The following is a 24990-nucleotide window of genomic DNA, read 5'->3' as shown; positions in this document are numbered from 1 at the left end:
AATTTGAATGTCAATATGTAGAAGAAGAGAAGAAAGAAACTAAAATTCGTATCCTAACTTTCCTAGTCAGTAGATGTTATCCTTCATGAAGCTAACAGTTTTCTAATTCCATTGTAAGATAGAAAACAAACTAGGAAAACTAAAATATGATTTTTTTCTGGTATTTTTGTCTGGGGAATGGGGTTGATACGTATGTGTTTGACATTTGAACTTTTCATATTTGAAAGATTAGGCATGTGTGTCAATCTTAAATAGGAAGTGGGATTCTGTAACTCCTAATACCATAGTCATAAAGGCCAGCTCTTCCTTCCTCTGTCCTTTGGCACCTGAACCAAGGGGAGATTCACATGGTGAGCCTTTGGGTTGGAGACTTCAGAACTGTTGGGGTTTGTTCTGAAGTGATTTCCTGATAATATAAGCACATTATTTATTCTAATCTACAGTGAGGACAATGTTCATGATTAAGGTGGAATCTATTATCTAAAAAGAAATCACAATATTTAAAGTCTAGTGGTCTTTAGCTGGGTTGGCGATTAGTTGAGGGTGCCTATGGAACTGGAGAACGCCCTGCTTCTGTGACACTGATGTGAATATCTGCCCTAGAGAAGAGAGTGACTCTTCTAAGACTCCATGTTGGTGACCGTGTTTCTCAGTTTGCTCTGCGAATCCTTAGCCCTGCCTCCATAGCTGAGGTGTGAAACGCAGACTCCTCTGTGGTTGGATGGCTGATAGAAAGGCTTTTACCCACAGATGACTGAACCTCGTTCTCCACACTCCTGCCAATGCAGCCTCATGGCTCGCCCATCCCTCCCGGGAAGTCAGCACTTCTCCTTTAGCCTTGGCATCTCCTCAGACCGTGGATCTGCCATGTTCCTTTTTAACGTCTTGTCTATCTGTTCTCATTTACATCAAGAGTCTCTAATTGCTGCAGCAGGCTCATGTACAGAGTTGTTAATTAATTACAGAGAGGCTGGACAAGGCTCAACTCTTCATTACTCTCAGTGTTTGAAGTTTAATTCCTAGTGTGAGCTCTGGAAGAGGAGCCCTGCTCTTGGGTTTGACAGCTCTAGCTTCTTTTCTGCACTCTGCTAGCTAGGTATGCCAAGGGCTGGCTTGAGTTAGAAAGGCAAGGCTCAGGGTGACTGTGACATTGTCACGGTTCTGTACACTGTCAGTAACAATCAGAGCACTTGGAAGTCTTATTTCTCTGCCTCTTCCCATGTGTCCATTTCAATGGCATCTTTTTTCCATCTACTGCAGGTGGCTCTAGATGACATCCTCACACCACATCTGAAAGTCACTGATTCCACTCATTGAGATCTATCCTACCAGTCCTGTGATTTCTGAGTGTCCTTGTTTGAAACCCATTCTGAGACTTTACTCACAAAGACTCTAGAATTTTGGCATATATGACAAATACATGTGTGGGATCTGTGACGAATTTTGCTTTGTGGTAGGAGTGACATCAAGACAAATCAGCCTCTTAGGGAAAGACGTCTCACTCTTCCCCCATGATGTAAGACACGCCCACTTACCATTTGTCCTGTGGCATCTGACAGAAACCTGGCCCTTATTGAAAACTGCCGAATGGGATGCAGCCTCAGACAGGAAGACTGGGGTAGGTTGAAGAAGAAACAATCAGTTGTGGGATAAGCTCTACAAACTTGAACCATGTCATATGTAATTACATGACATGACATGTACTATATGACATGTAGCATGACAGTACTTGGAGTGCACTTTATTCATATCTTAAGCCTTAGGTCATGATCTCCTATTTCATGAGGACTATTGTCTTTTTCAAGGTAGATCTTATAGCTTTGGCTTTGAGAGTCTGATCTACACAGATCATGAGAGATTGAGCTAGACGCTCAAACTGGTTCTGTCTTTAAGACTAAACTCAGTTCTTTCTCACCCCAGAAAACCCTTTCCTGAGGCTTAGTCATTTTTTCTTAACCTCTATTGCATTTAATATTTTGGGCATTCCATTGCTTTCGCTTCACATTTGGAAAACATCCCAATTGGTTCTGAGTTTTTCTCTCTTTTTGGGGGTAAGGGGGCGATGGAAGTGAGGCTTATTTTCAGGCCCTGTTTCCAAGCTCCTTGAAGACAGTAGCATTATAGTATAATGGTCCTTTTGCTGGTTGGTTGGAGGTGATTGGTATTCATGGCAGGGAAACCACCATGTGCCAGGCAGCAATGTGAGCAAAATCTAAAGCTCAAGGAACTGTAAGATCAGTGCCGAGGCTCCAAACTTCCTTTGTAGAGCCTAGATAAAGCTCTCCCCAAAGTTGGTCAGTACCTTGACACAGGGGCAGACAGATCAGGAAGACAGGCGAAGGTGGATGATTCTTGGAATGAGTGGTTTGAGGACAGGAAGTAGTGGATAGTACAACAGTCACAGTGAAAGGCTATCCTGCCCCCCCATCCCAGTTCAATAAAATCAGACCTTGTGGGACATCTGAACTGCTGGGGGTAGAAGGCTCTTAAGAGAACAATTTAGAAAGTGTGCTTCTCGGCTTACCAAGAAAGGTGAGATCTTGGGAGAGCCAGGACACTCTCAAGATTGCATTTCCTATCCTACAATGCCAGCTGGGTAGAAGGTGATACGATGACATCTGTCTCCTAAGTGTGGATGCTGGCACCATGCTCACAGATGGTCACATGGAGGCTGAGGGCTGCTATGTCCTCCCCTAGCTCCTGCCAGGTGCTTACCTGCTGAGGAAAGCCAGGTCTGATACTGATGCACTGGCTGTTCTGTCGAGTGAGAATCCGTTTTCTTTGCCTTTGCCTCAGGACTATGTAGATCCTGGCATAGACCAGGACAGTCACCCCGAAGGGAAGGTAGAAGGACACCACTGAAGAGTAAATGACAAAATCAGGGTTGGAGATGGAGCAGATGCTGGGATCCCCTGTGGGTAGGAGAAGGGGAAAAAGTAATACAATTATTCTCAGTGTGGAACACTGAGCATAAGTCCATATGGCATGGTATGGGAGGGTGGACCGGAATGTCTGGTCTCAGATACCTATGTTGTCGGTGCCCTGAAGAAAACAAGTTAATTCATCTTTGTCCTTCTTGCAGTTGACTTAAAAAAGTTATCAATAATTATATTCCAGACACTGATCTGAACAGAGGCTGTGAAGATGAATAGGAGGGTGTCTGCCCTTGAAGGAGCCAACAGTCTAGCTAGACAGATGATCTCTTCCATGCAAATGGTCGGTTGTACTCAGAGAAATGTAACCTGCGAAGCCTAGGAGGGGCACAGAACGGGGGAGCAGAGGCTTCTGAGGTGATGCCACACCCAGGAAACAGTCTGCTGCTGGGGACACATGAACAGATGGCTGAATGCCATGAAAGAAAAAGGCCTCTTTTGGATCCAGAGTGTGGATTCAAGCCGTGGCAGGTGGGAGAGGAACAGAAGATAGGTATTGGTTTTCTAGGGACTCCTGGCACTGGGTAGGATGGAAAGAGACACAGGAGGGAGAATGTGAATTCAAAAGTCTCCTTGTCCCCTGGCTGTAGAGATGGCTCAGTGGTTAGAGGCAACTGCTGCTCTTGCAAAGGACTCGGATTCATTTTCCAGCACCCACATGGCAGCTCACAACCATCTGTAACTCCAGTTCCAGGGGATCTATCATTTTTTTTCTGCCTTCTGTGGGTACCAGATACACACTATATGGATATTTGTGTGTGTGTGTGTGTGTGTGTGTGTGTGTATGTTTATATACACATACATATAACTACATATATAAACACACACACATATACATATATACATACACACACAGACACACACAGACACACACACACACACACACACACACACACATATATATATATATATATATATATATATATATAAATGTTTAAAACATAAAGAGTTCTTGCCCCTAACTTATGGCCCAAAGTGCTTCTTCAACTTCTTTTTGGGAAGTCCTAAGATTTCAATTTCTTCACTAGAAGATGTTGAGATTCATCCAGTACTCAGGATAAGGGCAGAGACTTGCTCCAACTTGAAGTGAAAAAGAATAGCAAGCTAACATGTTCCAGGCACTAGGCCAAGGATTTTATACACATGATCTTATCCAACAATGGCGGGGGCATTCTTGTCTCTATTCTTAGATACACAGGCTGGAGTTGAGAAAGGTTCACTAAGTGTTGTAAGGCAATGCAACCTGAAGGTACTTTCCTGTAGCCAGTCTAACCCCCAAATCGACCTTCCTTCTGTAGTTTTGACTTTCCACCTCCTTTTACCCCAGGACAGGGCACTTCTGTGACCCATCCCACATCATCAGTAATAGCTGTTGGTACACCTGCTCCTTCACAGAAGAGTGGAAGCTTGGGCCCAAGTCTGGCCTTGGGAGATGTAGCCTGAGATGTGAGAGGGCAGAAAGGGAAGTGGCCACTCGGGGCCCAAGTTCTGAATCTTGATTTTTGAAATAGGTTGAAGACAGAGAATCCAGGGTGTGAGACAAGAAGGACCTGCTGCTTCTGAGCTGAGTGATCTTAGCCTTGTCATCAATGGTACTCAGCTCTAGTTTCTTACATAATAGCTATGAGAAATAATGAAGAAAACTCGTTGCTATAATAATTATCATTTTTTATTTGTGATATCAATGTCGTTTATGTCTTTTGAGGTTTTTGGACTTAAGATGGGATTGAAATTGAAGTTGCAGAAAGACTCACAGGGAACAAGATTTGTGGGGAAGGGGAAGGGAGGAGATGAAGGGAAGAAGAGGTGAGGGAAAGGAAGAGAAGAGGAGGGTAGGGTGGAGAGGGAAAAAGAGGGGAGGAGAGGGGAGAGAAGGAAAGTGGAGGAAAGGGAATTGGAGGGGAGGGGTGAGGAGGGAAGGGAAGGAAAGGGGAGTGGAGTGGAGAGCAGGGAGAGACAGTTAAAAGCTAAAGTGAAAAGGGTGTGTGTCCAGCACCCAGGGACAGCCCAGCCCAGCACCCTCTCAGGCTGCTCCCACATCTTCTCACGCTGTTGGAGATGGAATGAAATTGATGCCATCTCACCTGACCTTACCTCAGCATCCCCTTAGCAAACAGCACACACAGCCCTGAGTAGTGACCCCCGAACTGACATCTGCTGTTCTGGGGGACAGTGTGTTGGGGGCAGGAATGGGATGGCAGCTGGTGGGCCTTCTCAGTCCCTAGGGAGCCATGTGGCTGTGATCATTGAAGCCACTGAAGTCAGCTCGCCTGCTGTCACTGGCTGGCCCAGATCTCAGTGCCACCTGTAGTGAGGAGAAGTCTCAGCATGTGTTGGGAAGAAGGGGCCAGGGGACTTGCCTTCCCGGAGATTTAGCTCTCTGCCAGCCTTGCTGCGTGTTCCTCACTTGTCCCAGTATATTCAACCTCTCCCTTTCTCTGCCCTCCGTGGTACTAGGAGGCTAACTTCCATAAACGAACTACTTTTGAAAATAACGGAGTCAAAAGTGGATATAGTATGCTTCTCTGTACACACACACACACACACACACACACACACACACACACACACACACACACACACACACACACACACACACAGACACACACACACACAGACAAACACACACACACACACACACACACACACTCGTTACAAGGAGCATCTTTCAGGAATATTAGTGTTTACTTCAGGGGAGGGGATAACAGCCCCTGTTCATCTGGGGTAGGAGGCAGACTGACATAGCTAAAAGTCTGGGTGTATCTCATTACACCTCATGAATGTTTTATCATGTGCAAGCATTTATTTTTCCATTATAAACATTGCAACTATGTGCATGAGAAAAGAGAGCATGGAGATGGAGCCAGGAGCTATACCGGGGCTGTTGACCATGCCTGGCATCGTCTACAGTCGCTGAACTCGCTTTGTCATCCCTTCCTACCTCTCCCGCTGAAGTCAACTGCGGTCCACACTCTGATCAAGCTCTGCAGCCTCTTCCAGAATCCCCCACCCCCACCCCCACCAGGGTATGCGGTCTCACGTCTGCACAGCAGGGAGAGAGACACTGGAGTCAGGGACCGGTGCTGTGGGAGGGCATCCAGTCATCAGGGCAGTGGGAGGCCTCACACAACAGAATCCTGAGTGCCTCTCTCTTGGGTCCTCTAGAGCTGTGTTGGGCAGCTGAGGCCCCCTCAGGAGACATGGTGCCTTTGTCTGGTGATTGAGACAGTACTGTGTGGAAGCATGGCAGTCACTGAGAGGATGTGTGAGTGGAGGAAAAGAGAGGAAAATGTACAAATGAGCATTTCACATAAGCACTGGCCGCAGGGTACTGGGGTGGGCCACATGGGTATGGGGAATCTCTAATAGCACTTTCTGGAATTGGAGAAAAGAAGGGGCCGATGGCAAAGACACATCAACTTCCTCAGCTTCAAGGAGCACATGCTACATTCAGAGTTCCTATGCTGGGTGGTAAGACACTGAAGAGGGCACGGGGAAGATGGCTGAGTGTAGTGCTTGCTGTGCAGTCAAAAGGATATGCATTTGGATCCCCAGCACGCATGACAGACAGACGTGTCTGTCACCCCAGTACTTGGGATAGGTGTGGGGTTAGGAGGGAGCAGACACAGAGGAGTCCCTGAGACTTACTGTCTAGCTGATGTCTAGCAAACCAGTGAGCTCCAAATTTACTGAGAGGTTCCGTCTTAAATAAGGTGGGAAACAACACAGGGAGACCCTGCATTGAGTTTCTGCCCTTTATACATATGTACAATGTACACAAGCATGCCCAAGCACACACACACACACATATACACACACACCATACATACACACATACCACACATGCACACACACACCATATGCACACATACATACATCATATACATACATAGCATACACATACCACATGTGATGGTTTGCATATGCTTGACCCAGGGAGTGGCACTATTGAAAGATGTGGCCTTGTTGGAGGAACTATGTCACTGTGGGGGTGGGCTTGGAGACCCTCCTCCTAGCTGCCTGGGGATGTTCAATCTGTTCTTGGCTTCCTTCAGGTGAAGATGTAGAACTCAGCTCCTCCTGCATCATGCCTGCCTGGGTGCTGCCCTGCTTCCGCCATGATGATAATGGATTGAACCTCTGAACCTGTAAGCCAGCCCCAATTAAATGTTGTTCTTTATAAAACTTACATTGGTCATGGTATTTCTTCACAGCAATAAGATCCTAACTAAGACACTACACAAGCATATACACACTACGCACATATCACACATACACACACAGCATACACACAGCATACACACTACACACATACTTCACACACACACACATACACACACACCTCACAACACACTATACACATATACCATACTCATACATTCACTACATATGCACACACACATCCATGCACACAAGCACACACATACACACACTATATATAATACACACCTCACTCACATATACACACACCTCCCATACACACACCATATGCACATACTTCACTCACACACCTCACAACACACCTTACACACACCTCACATATACCACACATACACACACATACACAATCACACATACCACACGTATATACCATACAAACACCTCACACACACACCTCACACACAAACCTCACTTACACACCTCACACACCCACACCATACACACATACCACACACAGAGACACATATACCATATATACACACCACACATATATACTCACACATCATATATACATACATACCTCACTTATACATACACATACACCATACACTCACATAATATACTCACATACCTCACACATATACATGCATACCCCCCACAGCATAAACATATAACACACACACACACACACACAAACACCATATACACATACCACAAACACAGGCACACACATACAGACACACACACTTCACATACCATACATACATTCCACACACACAGACACATATACACTCCTACACCACACATACACACACACACACACACACACCGTACACACACACACCTCACACACACACACAATCACACAAAAAGAAAGAAGAGGCACAGAACAGCAGCAACAGGGAGGGGCTTGGAGGTCTCTGAGAGTTAGGCTGGGACCGTGAGTGATGTGAAGAGCAAGGTCGAGAGAAGGTTGACTTGAAAGACTGATGAACTTTAGACTTGTTGAAGGATTTGACCTGAAGTCGATTCCAAAGACGGAGATGCTGATGAATCTGATTTTAGGATGAGTCACTACCCTTCAAACAGTGTGCTTTTATTCTTCCTTTCAACTTTTGAGCAGCCAAGTTCCCTCTGGCTCCAGGGTTCTGAAAGCCAGGTGACATTTCTATTGCTAAAATCAAATAAATACCACTCTTTTTTTTTCCCTAAAGGAGCTGATAAGATTTTCTTAACTTTAAGTCCTCTACCCAGAAGAATTTTTAAATCCTATCACTGGCTATTATGTATTCTTTTTAGAACTCTCTTTTTTAAAAGACACACAATGGGGATCTGATTTAACAGAAATTCAAATACGATTTTTCCTCTCTGTGAAATGAAAGGACTGAACTCATCGGAGATCTTTACTGTTGCCTTTTTGCTCTAACATATACCTTCCTCTGTGCGGCTAGGGAATGTTGATTTGATGATTAACTAGGCTGCTGGGCCTCTGATGCGGCTGGGGCAATACTGGTCAGCCAGGCCCTGAAGCCCAGGAATTCTCTCCCACCCAAAAGCCTATGTCCTGTTGCCCCCTTTCAAAGAACAGGAGCAACTCCAAGTTCAAAGAGGCTGAGGTTCAGCTTGCCTCTGTGGCCTCTAATGGTTCAGCAACACAATGGCAAGCCACGGCCTCAAAGAAAAGTTCTTGTTACATTTCTTGTTACATTTCTTGATGTCCAGCATGCTCCAAGTCAGGTGGAATTGACCACACCTGAGAACCTTTCCACTACTTGTCAGAGAAGGAAAGAGTTACTTGTACTGGGCTTTTGAATGAACCTGTCAATGGGGAAGTTGCTGGAGGGGCTATTTGGTAGTTTGAATGAGATTGGCCACCATGGGCCCATATTTAAATGCTTGGTCACCAGGAAGTGTCACTATTTGAAAAGATCAGGAGGTGTGGCTTTGTTGCAGGAAGTGTGCCATTGGGGGGTGGGCTTTAAGGTTTTAAATGCTCAAGCTGGGCCCAGTGTCTTGATCTCCGCCCGTGGATTAAGATGTAGCATTCAGCTACTTCTCAAGCACCATGCTTGCCTGCTGCCATGCTTCCTGCCATGATGGTAATCATGTAGATCTCTGAAACTACAAGCCAGCCCCAATTAAATGCTTTCCTTTATCAGAGTCGCCTTGGTCATAGTGTCTCTTCACAACAGTAGAACACTGACCAAGCTCACATCCATCAGGAAAAAGAAGGTACACCGTGAGGGTCAGATTGTGTCAGAGCCCAAGGCTGGATTCTTTTTTTTTTTTTTTTTTTTTTTTTTTTGAGCTGGGTACAACCCAGGGCTTGCTAGGCAAGCGCTCTACCACTGAGCTAAATCCCCAACCCCAAGGCTGAATTCCTTATGCCTGAGTTCTGCTCATTAATTCCTTGATCTGCGTTCTAGGAAGGGACAGCTGATCTTTCCTGTGACCACCCAGAGAACCACCACTGGTTTTTGTTTTTGTTTTTAAATATTTATTTATTATGTATACATCATACAGCTTTCTGCCTGCATGTATGCCTGCAGTCCAGAAGAGAGCATCAGATCTCAATTTGGATGGTTATGAGCCACCATGTGGTTGCTGGGAATTGAACTCAGGACCTCTGGAAGAGCAGACAGTGCTCTTAACCTCTGAGCCATCTCTCCAGCCCTGAGCCACCACTGTTTCTATCGTCCTTACAGCAGATGCTTCTTGCAGTTTAAGGCACAGGAAACTTTCCATTACATAATCACAACAATGACACCAGCTAACACCTACCGGGTCCTTCTAATGGACCTTGCCTTTGACACAATATGAGAATAATTGGAGGTTTTAGTACAGTGTTGCTAAGAAACTTTAAAACAAGAGACAGCCTGGCTTGGCTGCAGAAGCATATAATCTCAGCTACTCAGGAGGCTAAGGCAGGCAGATTATAGATTCAAGGCCTTTCTGGGCCACCTAGTGAGATACTGTCTCACAAATGAAGTCACACAAAATGACCTTCAAACATAAAACCAACCAACGGACAAACACACATTTAAAAAAAATAGCATAAAACACAAAGTAAAAGAGAGACCCCAAAGAGAAGCAGTAGGGTCTTCTGCTGCACACATGCTAGGTCACACGTCTTTTTTTTTTTTTTTTTTTTTTTTCCTTCTCTTTTCAATTCTCGATTTGAAAACCCTGGGATGATTTTCCTGGGTTTTGTTTCTAGAACAATAATGATGTCATTGGTGTCACCATGCTTCAATTAGCTCATCACTCGTTGCTTGAGATGTTGACATTAGCTGAGAGTTCTGTCAGACCTGGAGATGGTTTCAGCTATTCTATGGAGGTACGTGTGCCCGTGTGAAGGAGTCAAATCATCTCTGCCAGCATCCCAGAATGTGTAGGGGAAGCAGGCTCAGCCCACAGGTGACATGTGCTGGGGGCCAGGAGGTAAGCAATGCCTGGGTCAGGCAGTGAACTTCAGTTCCCATATGAGAGTCCAATGCAGGGCTATTGCACACAGACACGAGGTAATGTGTTGACTTAGCTCTCTCACTAACCCACAGGGCACATTTAACAGTGAGCACAAAAGGTATTTTAGTTTCCCATAGTTACCATAGTTCCTGGGTTTAAAGTGTCGTTCAGTTAAAACAAAACAAAGTAACGAGTGATGAAGAACAAAATGGTAACCCACTAAATTTTGTGAACATTTTTTTGAGTTAACCAGGAAAACATTTGTTGATACATGGTTTCTTAACCTTTAATGTATATGACAAACAAGACTGACCTTGAGAAGGTAGGATGTGCTTGACACATTTGCACATGCTATCCCAGTTTAATTCCTGTTATGTAGCAGAAACCTCTATACAGGATGCAGAGTCACACAATGTGTAGGATAAGAGGCTAGAGTTAATGAGGAAGGTAAGAAGTATTTGCAGACTGGAGAGATGGCTTAGCTCTTCCAGAGGACTTTGATTCCTTTCCTACTACCCACATGGTGACTCACAGCCATCTTTAACTTCCGTTCCAGGGCATTCTGTGCCCTCTTCTAACCTTTGTGAGCATCATGCCTGATATACATGCATGCACATAACATTTAAAAATTAAGTTTAAAAATTATTTACAGAAAAAGTTAAGTCTAGATTTCTTATTTTGTCCATTTGGACTGGTTCATTTGAGTTCTACTATGTCCCAGTCTAAAAGAGTTTGCTTTGAAAAATCTACATCACAGTTTTGAAGTTTCGTTATAACTCTGAACAGCAATAAGAAAGACGATACATATGTTGATATGTCATATAAAGTTCATATAGATAATGTAACTTCAGAGATTAATTTTGGGGGCTTTTTGTATGTACAGAGCCATTTATAAAAATAAATATTGAAAACTTTGTAACTAACTGTGCTGAATGAATATACATTTGACGTTGTTCCTTTATGCACCACTGTATTACCATCTTAAATTTATCAGTGAGGAAGCTGAGCTCAGAAGATTCCAGTAGCTTGTTCAAGGAGAAACAGACAGCTTCAGACTTAGAACTTTCTGATTCTAGAGTCTCTGTCTTCCTCAGTGTGTGTGCTCTGACTTCTAAAATCATTTGTTCAGGATACAATGCCTGGAAGAATGTTTATAAGTTGGAATTTGCCTGAATATTTATTTTTAAAAAAAATTGAGATTATAATTGCAAAAACTTCCCCTTCCCTTTTTTCTAATTATGCATTTCCCTATTTGATATTTCTTTTATTTTTTGAGATTATAATTATAGAATTTTCCTTCCCTTTTCTCTTCATTATGCATTTTCAATAGCTTTCATTCAAAAGACGGATTTCCTGAGGCTAAAAGATAAATCATGCGAGGGGTAAATGTGGATTGGATTGGTGTCATATGGTTAAAATTCAAATCTTCTCAGATACAGACACTGCCATCCATCCATCCATTCATCCAGATGCACTATGCACCATCCACCAAACCCACAATTTTGCATATTAATAAAAATATGCATTTCAGAACTAGTTCTCAAATGTCCGGAATAATTCTTATTGGGGAATAACTTATTCTAGGCTTTATGATATGTTGATTCTGAATATGTTGGAAATATTGGAATGGGTACCACTCACAGCCACCCGGGAATGATGTGGCCTTTACGAGTTCAGGAAACAGAAGCAATACTTTTACCTGTTGTGTTGAAACCAAAGAGGAGAGGGCAGGACACAGCAAAAGCCAGCACCCACACAGCTGTGATCATGAGCGCCACACGTCTACAGGAGCTCTGCCCGGTGCCATGCTGATAGTGAACTGGCATGACCACCGCTGTGTACCTGTGAAAGAGTAAAGGCAGGTGTGAGGCATGATGGGAGCAGTGGTTGCAAGAGATTACTAGAGGGCGACTCACATTGAAATACTTGACAAGAGAAAAGTTCCTTAGGTGAAGAGAGTTAGGAAAAGTGATTACAGAAGAAGGAGCAGAAAGACTGTAAGGGCTGGATGGTGGGGAGGAGTGCTCTGGAATGCTGTCATGGGACACCAATGACATAGCATGGTATTCATTAACCCACTGCAGCCATGGGTACCTGCACAAGACCTGCATAAGGCCAAGCCAACGGAATCAGTCAAGATTCCAGCAGGCAGCACAGGGTTCACAGGATTACAAAGTGGGGGTGGGAGAAGAAGGGAGAGGATCGAGGAAAGAGAGGAGTGGGAGGGAGGGAGAGAGGGAAAAATCTCTTAGTGAGATACAAAGAAAGAGAGAGAGGGAGAGATCATTAAACGAGGTGACAATGTGTTGGGGGGTGTGGGTAGGGGAGGCATGGGTTGAGAGTGGGTGTGCTCAAGATACAATGCATACATGTATGAAATTGTCAAAAAAGATATTTTAAAGAAGGAAAAATGTTTGAGTGAGATAACAGAAAGGCTAAGAGAGATGAACTCATTGGAGGATCCACAGAGAAAGGGAGGAAGAATAGTCAACGGAGAGACAGAGAGCAGCAGTGAGCTGTGAGGTGGCCTTCCTCTCGAACCCCGGCATAACTCACAACCTGCCTTCTACTCACAGGCCCCACACTCTGAAGACTTCGGGTGTGGGTTCGTGTCATTCTTCCACACTTTGCCAGACGGCATCAGTCCTGTGTCCCTGCTTGTATTCGAGCATACATTCTACTCACAGAGGAAGAAGCATTCCAACTAAGAGAGGTTTGGAAAATAGAGCTAACATCCGAGTGGAGGCTTATTTGGGAATCCACTTTGCATGCACATGGTATGTTAGTCTTTTTTGTGGCTGGGACAAATATCTGAGAGAAACCACTTAAGAGGAGAAAGGGTTATTTTGTCTCACAGGATTAGCAATCGAGTGGCTCTACTGCCTTGGGAGTTCAGTGAGGCTGAACACTGTGGTGGTAAGACTGTGTGGAAGAGGAGGTTTCTCATCTCAAGCATCCAGCAAGCAGAGAGGAGAACCAGGCAGGAGCCATGGCCAGCAAATACCCTTCAAAGGCATTTCCCTGATGACCTACTTCCTCTAAGTAGGCGTCACCTTCACAGTCCCATTGCCTTCCAACAGTCCATTCATGTTCTCATGACGTCAGTGGACTGCACCAGGCCAGACCCCTTGAGCTCGAATGGTCTCAGAATGCACATGCAGACATACCCAGGGGAGGGATTTCTAATCTCACAGGTAGGTCCCAATCCAATCAAACTAATGATCAAGACCAACCAACCCACACAGTCAAAGTCTTCCCCGTAGTTTCATTAGCTAGTCTATTCTTTGGTTACTCTTCACACACATTTCCACTGCTTGTCAGACATCCGTAGACACACTCAAGATGCTTGAACCAGAGCCTGGCTCCCCACGCCCTTTCACCCAGCTCTACTTTTTTTTCCTTCTTTAAGAAGACCAGACGAAACTCCCAGACCTTCTGATTGCCCTTTGACCTTTCCACATCACTTGCTTACTTCCTCATTTCACTTTCAATTCAGGGTTTATCCAGCCCCCCCCCTCCGGCCCCTCCGCTGTACGCTATATATAGCATATGACCCGCTCTATTCAGGCCCCATTCTGGATGGATAGACTGGAGTAAGTGACATCAACCCTGTCCCCATTGAGCTTAGAGTTCAGAAAAGGAGAGGGATGACAAAAAATGCAAGCAAACATGTCCAGAAAAAAACGAAAGATACCGTGAAGGAAGTGCATTGTGTGAGGTGGTGGAGAAGGACAGAAGAGGTAAGTTGGGGGAAACCGGGACAAGCATGTGGCATTAGAGGGACTCAGCTGTTCTGGGCAGAAAAGCAGTAGAAGAGGCTGTCAACGATCCACTGTGATCTGTTCTCCACTTAGCCTAAGCCACTCTACGCTCTACTCTCTAGGTGGACTTTGCTACCAGGGTGCTTACACCAATTTCATGATGTCGTCCCCACCTCCACAGCTAAAATCTCCAAGACAGAAGAACTCCAGGATTCTGCTGTGTATAATCCCTTCCCATTGTACACGGGAGAGACTGTGTGTCATGTAACATCCCTCTGTGACTAGATTACTAATCCCTCGGCTCTGGGTTAATCAAAAGGGACATTGTTCTGGGAAAGCCTGACCTTATCAGGTGAACCTTAAAAAGGGGCCGAGTTGTTCCCAAAGTCAAAGAGCTTCAAAGTGTGAGAATTATCCTGCCTTGAACATCACAACTGCCCTAGTTTACTCTTCAGCACAGAAGAGCAAGAGGCCCAGAGAAGCCTGGGTAGTAACATGCAAGATAGTGAGAACCACATTGCTACAGTCGTAAGAAACTGAGTCCTACTGACAACCTGAGTGTGAGGAGGACTATTCTAAGGTTCAGAAAAGCTCACACCTTGGGCTCTGTCTTGTAAACCACGGTACTCTGCAGTGCTTGGACTTACAGGGATTGCGAGGTTAAAGTGGGTTAATTTGTTCCCCCACAGCAGAAAATAAATATACTGTCATTGACTCCTCTTTTACACACAGCACGGGCTCAACTTCCTTTGTGAACATGATCTTCTGTTGATTCCTGGCGTGTACTCATGGCTTCAGCCAAACCCGTCTGTTGGTGGGTATTTTTCCATAGTCTTTGTCCAGTCCGTTATCCTGCCTCCTCCCTGGGAGTTCAACTGTAGCCTCCATGATATCTCTCAGATAGTTACTTTTGACTTCGAGCTTACAGTGTTTCAGTGCCCATCAATGGCACCAACATCCTAAGTGTCGGTGTCTTGAGTCGTCCTTGAACTCGTCTCACTGACGGAAAGAGATGAGCCACTTGGTTTAGGTTACCAAATGGCTCACAGCATCGCATAGCTCAGTATTCCCCAGAGGTCCATGTACGAAGCAAGTAGTCAGCCTTGAGCCAGCCAGGCTCAGGGCTTTAGCTATGGGTCTAAATGTAGACCCACGATTTTTGTCTTTTCGGTTTCCAGGGAAGCAGGATGCCAGATTTAAGGCAGGAGCCTCCTTACTCTGTCATGTGCATCTCAAAGCTTGGGCTGAGGGAGAGCAAGGTGCATGCTGGGTAAGCAGGGTTTGCGCGATGTCGCCTGTTTCTCCCGTGTGTGTCCTTTGCTTGCGTTCCACCTCTGCCTTGTATGTAGCTACTTTCCAAGAGTTAAAGACTGCTGTGAGTCTTGAGATGAAAGCTAGTGACTTCCTTCTGAAGAGGGAGAAACACGATTCTTGAGTCCTGTTAAAAGTCCCATTCCTTTCTCCTGGAGCAGTTACACAGCATGCCTCACCTGGTGGCCTTCCAAGCCTATCAGTCCGAGGACTTCTCTTCCGCTCGGGCTCCAAATCAAATATGGTCACTAGGCTCACTTTGTGGTGACCCCAGGAGCCTCTGGGGGAGGGGCTGCGACTTAAATTCGGCTGCTGTTATGAAATGGTTGCTACGGCTAGATGAAGGCTAGGGAGTGGAAAGATGTGACTACTTTCTCCGGCGCGGACTTGCTGTAGGCAAAGTCTTCCTTTTTTTTATACTTACGTTTTTATATATAAATTTTATTACAAAAATTGCAAATAAAGACATCACACACCGACATTAACAGGGGCAAATCCTGAGACATCAAAGAATCCATCCATGCTAAATATTCAGTGATGTGCTAACAAAGAGCGATATCTCTCTCTCTCTCTCTCTCTCTCTCTCTCTCTCTCTCTCTCTCTCTCTCTCTCCACACACACACACACACACACACACACACACACACACACACACACACGGCCCTAATTTGTAACATGCATCAATTTCTGTCCTGTAAGTATACCCACCACCGCTCATGTCAAACCACCACCAAAGGCTTGATAACCAACCTGAAACGTTCCTAGAACATTGCTCTCACCAGAGTGGTTCTAGCACACTAGCGGGAATGGTATGCTTTCTTATACTATCTTTCAATGCTTATTTATTTCAATGAGCAAGAGACTATACAGAACATGACTCTGCTTATGAGAGGAACCAGCTTCAGGGAAGGCAGAATGGACCCAAAGTTTCACTCTGGAGTGCTTGCTGCCAAGCCAGGTCTGTCATCTCTGGGGCCAGTGTCTTTGACAAAGACCCCATTCCCTCTCGAAGGCACATGTGGCTGTCTTAGTCCTGCAGGGAAGCAAGGGTTTGTTGGTGAGAAAGTCAGAGTGTCCCACTTGTTTGTACTTGGGAGACCAGTGTGAATGCTCAGAACGGAACTTCCCCAAGTAGCTTGATGCTGCTAAGTGCCAGTATGTTGGGGTGTGGGGAATGGGGGGATGGGGGTTGGGGAGTGTGGGGGTGTACTATTAAAATGCACATCCCCAAGCTATTCCCCGAGTGGTTTCCATGCGGTACTTCTAAAGTAAAGCCCAGAAACGTATTTTTAACATCTAATGTATCTTATTAGACAAGTCTGAGGAAAGTCTGCATTAGGGAGAATTTCTGTCAAAGCTTCGTGCTCACTTGGGTAAGAGATGAGAGACAAGACTACAGTCTTTCATTGTCACAGTATGCTTTTTACTTCTTCTTAACCGATTAAACCGTTAGAATAAATGAGGCCCCCCAGCATGTCGTAGGTGGGTGGCTGTTCCTCGAGGCTGTTCCAAAATCCACCATTGGAGGGCACCAAAATGCAGCAAGAACTTCGCCAGCTCCGCCGGGGTGAGAAGTTCACGACTCACCTGGGGGCTCTCGAGGCTCTGTGGGGAGGCAGAGAGGGAAAACCGCCCCCCTTAGTTCCCGGAGCCCTGCGAGGACCCTGCATTCCTACCCAGGGAGACTGTTTAGCCTCCGGCTTCCTCTCTGAGCGATTAGCTGAAGGCCAACCGCAGGCAAGTGGAGGCCAAAGCGCTGGGTCAGGCTTGGCCTGGCTTGGATGGAGAAGGAACCCTGGCTAGGGTCACCTCCCTTGGAGGTATTCCCAGTCCCACTACCTTCTTTGTGTTCCAGCTTCTGGCGTTTTCGGCCCTTTCTCCCGTGGAATACTCAGCCGACCCGAATGCAGTCAGTGTATACTCCGTAAAGCCCTGGGGCTTAGGACTGGCTGGGGTCTGAAATCCGGCTCAGTGGCTTAACAGCGGGGTGGCTTGAGTTTTCTGACACAAATTTTCTAACAGGACCGTTCACAGCTATTGAATAAGATTACAATTATGAAGGGTTTTTTTTTTTTTTGGGGGGGTTGTTTGTTTTAATACAATTTAAAAGGCGATTCTTACTGTATTGCCAAAACTATCGAGCTAATCTAAGAGATCCACGATTGTTCCGTGTGGTTTTAGATTTTATGATTGTGATTCTTTCCCTCCTGGTTGTCAGGTAGTGCGCATTAAATTTATCTATCAGACAAGTGTTGAGCGCTTTCTTGTGCCGTGCCAGCCACTGTTGAAGGGCTGAGGTAGTTACTGATGTCTCTGTTAAACAGACACAGGAACCAAACAGCCTGAAGTCGCTTTGCTGTAAGGCTTAGATGTAGAACTTGGCAGTGTGACTTCGCAGCTAGGGCCCCAGGGTCTGGCTCCAGGGCCGTTACTGTAGGAGATACTGGCTGCACAAGCTGGCTTGGTAAGCCTCTAATGTCAGCATTCGAGGGGTGAAGGTGGAGGCAGGAGAATCACAGAATTGATGGTAGCTACTGTAACCCTAGAGATGTCGCTCTGTGGAAGAATGCAAGTTCAACATATTCAAAATGGTAGGTTCCATCCCTAGTCCTGGGGAGGAAAAAAGATGGCAGTGACTTTTGGTTCCGTTCATTTGTTACCTAATAGCTTTGTGAATCTAGTCACCCCCACCGCGTGTGTGTGTGTATGTGTGTGTGTGTGTGTGTGTGTGTGTGTGTGTGTGTACATGTGATGGGACAACGTACTCACTTTGCTGGAGTGTTATAAATGTTAGCTAATTTTGTTTTTGTTGTCTGTACATCCATACAAATTAGGATAACCGAAACATGGAGGACATAGGAAATTATACTTCTAGCAGTGAACTGCAGCCATGACCTCTACAGGTCCCTAACTTTTGTCAAGAATGGGGGCTATTATTGCGATTTAGAGAGTACTCTCTCTAAATCACTGGGAGATTGGGTCTAGTTTGGGACCCGTGATGACGGACAGCAGGCTCTTCAGCACACATGGAGCGCCCTCCGATTCTCGGTCTACGTGGCCGATTGCTCATTAAGGTCTTAATATCATGACTGTCCAGCCGAAGCTACCGTTATCCGTTCTCCTCAAGTGGGGGTTCTCTCGGTGACTGCTAGAGGAGAGAAGCTCCCGGCCTGGGTGGGAGGGCCTGACTCTAACTCCCTGCCTGGGTTTAATGAGCCCAGAGCTCTGAAGGCTGCTTTTCACCACCTTTTATTTGGTCAGACAGGGGGCTCAATAAATCTTTAGTTCTGTGGACTCCCCTGGTGGAGTTGTTGAAGGAGAAAGCTTTTTGCAAATGACTGGAAAGCCCTTTGCAAATATAAAGTGCTTATTTAGATGCAAACTAAAAATCCAAGGTGCCTGTGACTCATCTGGTACCTATTGTGCTCTCTGCAAAGGCGCGGAGGCTTGCTTGTGTGATGGGTGCCATTTGAGAGCCACTTAAAGATCTCTCTGGTGAATGAATTTGGTTGCATTATTCCCAGACTCCTCTCCGAAGACTCTAATTTTCACCGCTTTGGTCATGTCCTCCTTTCCTGACACGTTCTCAGCGGCCTCCTTGAGTTAGCACTGACCCAGGATGCGATGGGAGGGGACTGACCTGCTGGGAAGATGTGGGAGCCATGGTGTGGGGGCTTGTGATCAGAGGGCTTCCCACTCTGATTTTTAAAAAGGAGAAAAAAACAGCTTTAATCCAAGCATCCAGAGCCAAGCCTAAGAATCTAATGACAATAGTATTTATTACTTGCTTTCAAAATCCCTTTTATCATTTCTTTTCTTTCTTTCTTTTTTTCCCCTATCTCTTACTACCCTGCTATTATGGACCAGGGCTTCATGACCAAAAAAAGTACTGAATCCATTTGGTCAAGTTTGTCAGGCTGATGACTGGCATTGTGTGAAGACCAAAGGTCTGTGTGAATGACTGCATTTCTAATGAATTGACCAGCTATCTGGCATCACATGAACAGATTTTAATGCTGTGTATCGCACACTGCTGGGAAGGAGAATGGAGACAGCTTTTCTGAGGCCTGTTTTCTTTCCTAGAATGGGGGTGGGGAGCTCTGTTTTGAGGTTTGCTGAGGACAGTCCATTATGAAATGTAAGCCCCTGGCCCGTTGAGATTGGAGGCATAGCTCTTCCTTGAGAGCTATGCATTCTGGGGGCTTTCATATATGAGTCAGAAGACACCTCAAAGTTTATTCTTACTGGTTGGGTTTTAAGTAGTGAAAGGTGGTGTGTGGTGTGTGTGTGTGTGTGTGTGTGTGTGTGTGTGTGTGTGTGTGAATACGGCTGTGGCGAGCAAAATGATGTCCGTTTGCAAATTGGAGAATGGTGGGCCAGCCCTCCTATGACCAACTCAGTCAAATGAAACACTAGCTGCATTCTGTTCCCAGAACTTCTCTCTCTCTCTCTCTCTCTCTCTCTCTCTCTCTCTCTCTCTCTGTCTCTCTGTCTCTGTCTCTCTCTCTCTCTCTGTCTCTCTCTCTCTCTCTCTCTCTCTCTCTCCCTCTCTCCCTCTCTCTGAGTGTGTGTGTGTGTGTGTGTGTGTGTGTGTGTGTGTGTTGCACATACAGGCATACTTTCATTGGGGTAGAGAGGAAGGTCAGGACTCAGCTGTTCCACAGTCTCTCTAGAACTCTGTCTACTCTTCTTCATGTTCTTTGTGGTTGTAGGTGACTCAGCCCCACCCAGCAGCCTGAGGAGTTCTCTCAGGGACCTCCTTCTAGGCACAGCCTGAGTTCTGGACTTTACTTCAGAAAAGAATTTCAGTCTGAGTCCGTATGAAGCAGATTAAGAGTTTATAGGGGAAAAATAATAACAGGTTTAAGTTTAAACATTAGGAGAAAGAGAGATTTAGGAAGAGAGCAGTATACACCCAAGACAGGAGTGTGGACTGCTCAAGAGTCCCGTTTAAGTGTCTTTATATGACTGAAGTTACATTGTTTAAAGGTTTTAAAAGCTTCCCTCCCTCTTTTGGTAAATGAGGTCATAGGGTGGTTTTGGGGATACATCAGAGAGGAGTACAGACTTGTAAGATAAAACCATAGATGAGGTTAGTATTCATCATCCAGGCTAACCTCAGACTTGTGCTCCATGTGCCTCTTCACTATGTCCTACCAGCAGGCATCACCACAGCTAGCATCATAGGTGGGATGAAGGAGAAAAACGGGAGAGTGGGCGAAGGAGGGTCAAGTAGGGAGAGAGCAAGAGAGGGGAGGGCAGAAGAGGTATGTGATGAGGGATCGATCACTAACACTAAGGATGCTCGAAAAGTGTGATGGCTATTCCTGCTTGTCAACTTGATTATGTTTGGAATGACATCAAATCCAAAAATGGAGGGGGCACCTGTGAAGGAGTTTTGATCTGGATCTTTTTTTTTTTTTCCCCGGAGCTGGGGACCCGAACCCAGGGCCTTTGCGATTGCTAGGCAAGTGCTCTACCACTGAGCTAAATCCCCAACCCTTGATCTGGATCTTGAGGTGTGAAGACACACCATTGATCTGGGCTACATCTTCTGCCGGAAGCCTATATGTGGAAGAAGGAAGCTTTTGTACTTTGCTTGCTCTCACCTTGTGAGCAAGTCTCCTCCTTCACTGGCATTACAGCCCACCTCTTTGGAATTCCAGCATCTACTGAAGACCAGGTAAGACATCCAGCCTCATGGACTGAGCAACTTCTAGATTCTTGGACTTTCTGTTCATAGCCAGCCATTGTTGGATTAGCTGGACCAGAGCTAAATCTCCTTTGTTTAATTTTAAAATTTATTCTATAAGTTCTATTACTTTAGAGAACCTTGACTAATACAAAAGGCCATATCGAACATAAGCTTCACATATATATGAATACATATATATAATTTACATATATTTGATATATTTGCATATATTTGCATACACACATATAAAAGGTTTGATTGGAGTTGCCCTATATAGAGGATAATTTTTATCTTAGAAGCCTTAGGTGTGGGATATCTCTTTTGAGTTGTTTGTCAAAGGCTCCCTGAAGACTCCCCAACAATTTAGGCTACTGTCCTCTTCTCTTGGTTGACCACCAAAACTCGATGGTAAGACCCTATTGCTGAAGATACTATACACTTTTGGTCACAGAACATGGGGAAAGCAAGTTAGTACTGACCAGGAGACTTTCTTTCTGCTGGCTTCCTTGTAGAAGGCAGAAAGATGCTATGTTGGCTGCTGGGGGCAGAGCTGTGGAGTCGATAATGGTCTTACCTAGCTGTGGACCTTGTGAAGTACAATAATGACTGGTGTTGCAGGACATGCCCATGGATGCAATACTCGTTTATATGTAATGGGGGTAACCAGAGCTTCTTAATTAGGCCTGCTCCTCAGGAGAAAGTGAATGCCTGGCACTGTAAATCTGACCAATGGATGGGGAGCTCACAGGCTCTAGGGGTAAACCTACCACTATTATTCTGTTAAAGAGACATCGTATCAGATGTCCCTCTAAATTCATGCCTTTATACTCATAGATTAGTGCCGCCTTTATGCCTCACAAGAGAAGTTTCTTTGTGCAGTGGATACAGTTAATTCAGAAACTCACAGTTGGTCAAGGGTCAGAGAATAAGTCAGCAGAAATGGCAAACGGGACATTGACGTCCTGTCCTGTCAGCACCAAGGCTTGGGTACCATTACAGTAGGAAGGGCAGGAAGATGTTAAGAGATGTTAAGAGCCAGAGATCAGAGAGGACTAGAGTGAAACAGTGTCTTCTAGACATGAAGACAGCTACACTCATGAACTCCCAGCAGTGGTGGTTATCTGCATAAGACCTACACAAGATCAAGCCCAGTCCACATTCTAGCATGGAAGAGAAGAGCTCATGAGCCCCCATCCCTAACTGAGGAGGCATGGCCCTTGGTAGGTTGGCCACATTCCAGTGGATGTCCCCACAACAATTAGAACAGACTAGCAGGGTTATTCAAAAGAAAGGCTATGAAGTTGGGAAGGGGTTGAGGAGGTAAGCAAAATAGTAGGAATGAATACGATCAAAATATATTGTAGGGAATTCTGAAAGAATTAATAAAAACACTGCATCAAGATAGTCATTGTCAACTCAGATTTTTTAAGGATCACTTAGGATACACACCCTTGGGCATGGCTGTGCCAGTGTTTCCAGAGAGATTTAACTGAAGAGGGAAGACTTCTCTTGAATGTGGGCTGCGCCATCCCCATGAGCGGGGTACTGGACTGAATAAAAAGGGGAAACAAGAGGAAATCCACTGAGGGCCAGCATTCATCTTGTTCCTTCCTAACTGTGTGAGCAATGTGACTAGCCACCTCATGCTCCTGCCGTAGTGCCTTCTCCTACGAGAGAGACTGAACTCTCAGATCGTGAACCAAAACAAACCCTCCCTTAAGTAGTTGCTTTTGCTGGGTACTTTGCCATAGCAACAAGAGAAGTAACTAATACGGTAGGTTAGAAGGGTCAAAGGGATTCTTATAATAATAAGTCATAAGGGTAAGAAATGCATCTTGACTGCAAACAGACTTACTTGTTCATAGATTCTCAGTAAGTTACAGGTTTGCACCTGGGGGAGAATAAGGTTAATCTCAAAGGTCTTCTGTGCGTTGGCTTCAAGCAGAGTTTATTATTACCTCAGCATTATTTGAAATAGCACAATTAGAAAGGAATGTTATTGTCTCTATGTAGGTGTGCTGGTTAGTTGTCAACTTGACACACACAGACATCTCTGAGAAGAGGGAGTGCTAACTGAGAAAATGCTTTCATGAGATCGGCCTGTAGAGAAATCAGCGAGGTTATTGACTTGCACACACAGTGATTGATGTAAAAGGATCCAGCACACTGTGGGTGGTGCCACCCTGGGCTTTCGATCCTGGGTGCTGTGAGAAGCCCGGTGAGGTGGCTTAATGGTTAGGGGCTTTGACTGTTCTTCTCTAGAGGACCTAGGCTCCATTCCTAGCACCGACATAATAATTACACTGTCTGTATGACTCCAGTTCAAGAGATCTGATTCTCTTTTCTGGTTTTCAAGGGCACATACAAACATGCAGGCAAAACACCCATACAAATAAAATCAATCAATATATCAAAATCTGTTTTTAAAAGAGAGTGTCAGCAAGATGGCTCAGTGGTAAAGAAGTACAAGCTGCCAAGCCTGACAACCTGAGTTCATCCCTCAGGATCCACATGGAGGAAAGAGACAGCCAAGTCTCAAAGTCGTTCACTGATCTCCACTGAAGGAATGCACACACACACACACACCAGACACACAAACACACACACACACACCAGACACATACACACAAGACACACATACACACACACACATACCAGACACATACACACACACACAAACACCAGACCCACACACACACATACACACACCAGACACATACACACAAGACACACACACACACATGCACATACACATACACACACCAGACACATACATACAAGACACACACACACACACACACACACACCAGACACACAAACACATCAGACATACACATACCAGACACACACACATACACACACACCAGACACATACACATGAGACACACACACACAAGACACACGCACCAGACACACACACACACCGACACACACACGCACACACACATACACCAGACACACACCAGACATATACACACAACACACACACACACACCAAACACACACACACATCAGACACACACATACCAGACACACACACACACACACACACACACACCAGACACACACACACATCAGACACACACACACACACACACACCAGACACATGCATACCAGATACACACACCAGACACACACACACATACACACACACACCACACACACACACACACACACACACACACACACCAGACACATACACACCAGACACACACACCAGACACACACACCAGTCACAGACACAGAAACCAGACACACACACATACCAGACACACACACACACACACACACACACACACACACCAGACACACACACACACACACACACACACACACACACACACAGCAGACACATACACAGCAGACACACACACACACACACACACCAGACACATACACACACACACACACACCAGACACATACACACCAGACACACACGCACACACACACACACACACACACACACACACACGACACACACAAATAAAATTGGAAAATTTAATAACGAGAATGTCTGATAAAAAGAAAGTAGGCCGAGCCTCCTGGGAATGATGATCGGGTGGCAGAGTCCTCCATGGCCCTGCTTTAGTTCCTGTCTCCAGATCCCTGTCCTGTTTGAGTTTCTCATCTGGCTTCCCTCAGGGATGAGCCTGCAAGTATAC

The 24990-nt window shown here is 45.3% G+C and overlaps 1 protein-coding gene across 3 annotated transcripts in view; it reads right to left on the bottom strand.

Moving 5' to 3' along the window:
* Drd3 (dopamine receptor D3) overlaps positions 1-24990 on the bottom strand; it is a 60657-nt gene that overhangs the window by 2518 nt on the left and 33149 nt on the right. For 2 of the 3 annotated variants that reach the window (XM_032899288.1, XM_032899289.1), the window contains exons 3-4: positions 12259-12401; positions 2716-2912 (exon numbers count right to left, since the gene is read on the bottom strand). In XM_032899288.1, the coding sequence (XP_032755179.1) occupies positions 2716-2912; positions 12259-12401 (340 nt within the window). Of the gene's footprint in view, positions 1-1535; positions 1614-2715; positions 2913-12258; positions 12402-24990 lie in introns of all 3 variants that reach the window. The other variant, XM_032899286.1, reaches the window with a different exon arrangement.

Source organism: Rattus rattus, chromosome 4, assembly GCF_011064425.1.
Source record: "Rattus rattus isolate New Zealand chromosome 4, Rrattus_CSIRO_v1, whole genome shotgun sequence".
Taxonomy (NCBI): Eukaryota; Metazoa; Chordata; class Mammalia; order Rodentia; family Muridae; genus Rattus; species Rattus rattus.
This window is presented reverse-complemented; position numbering and strand designations above follow the sequence as displayed.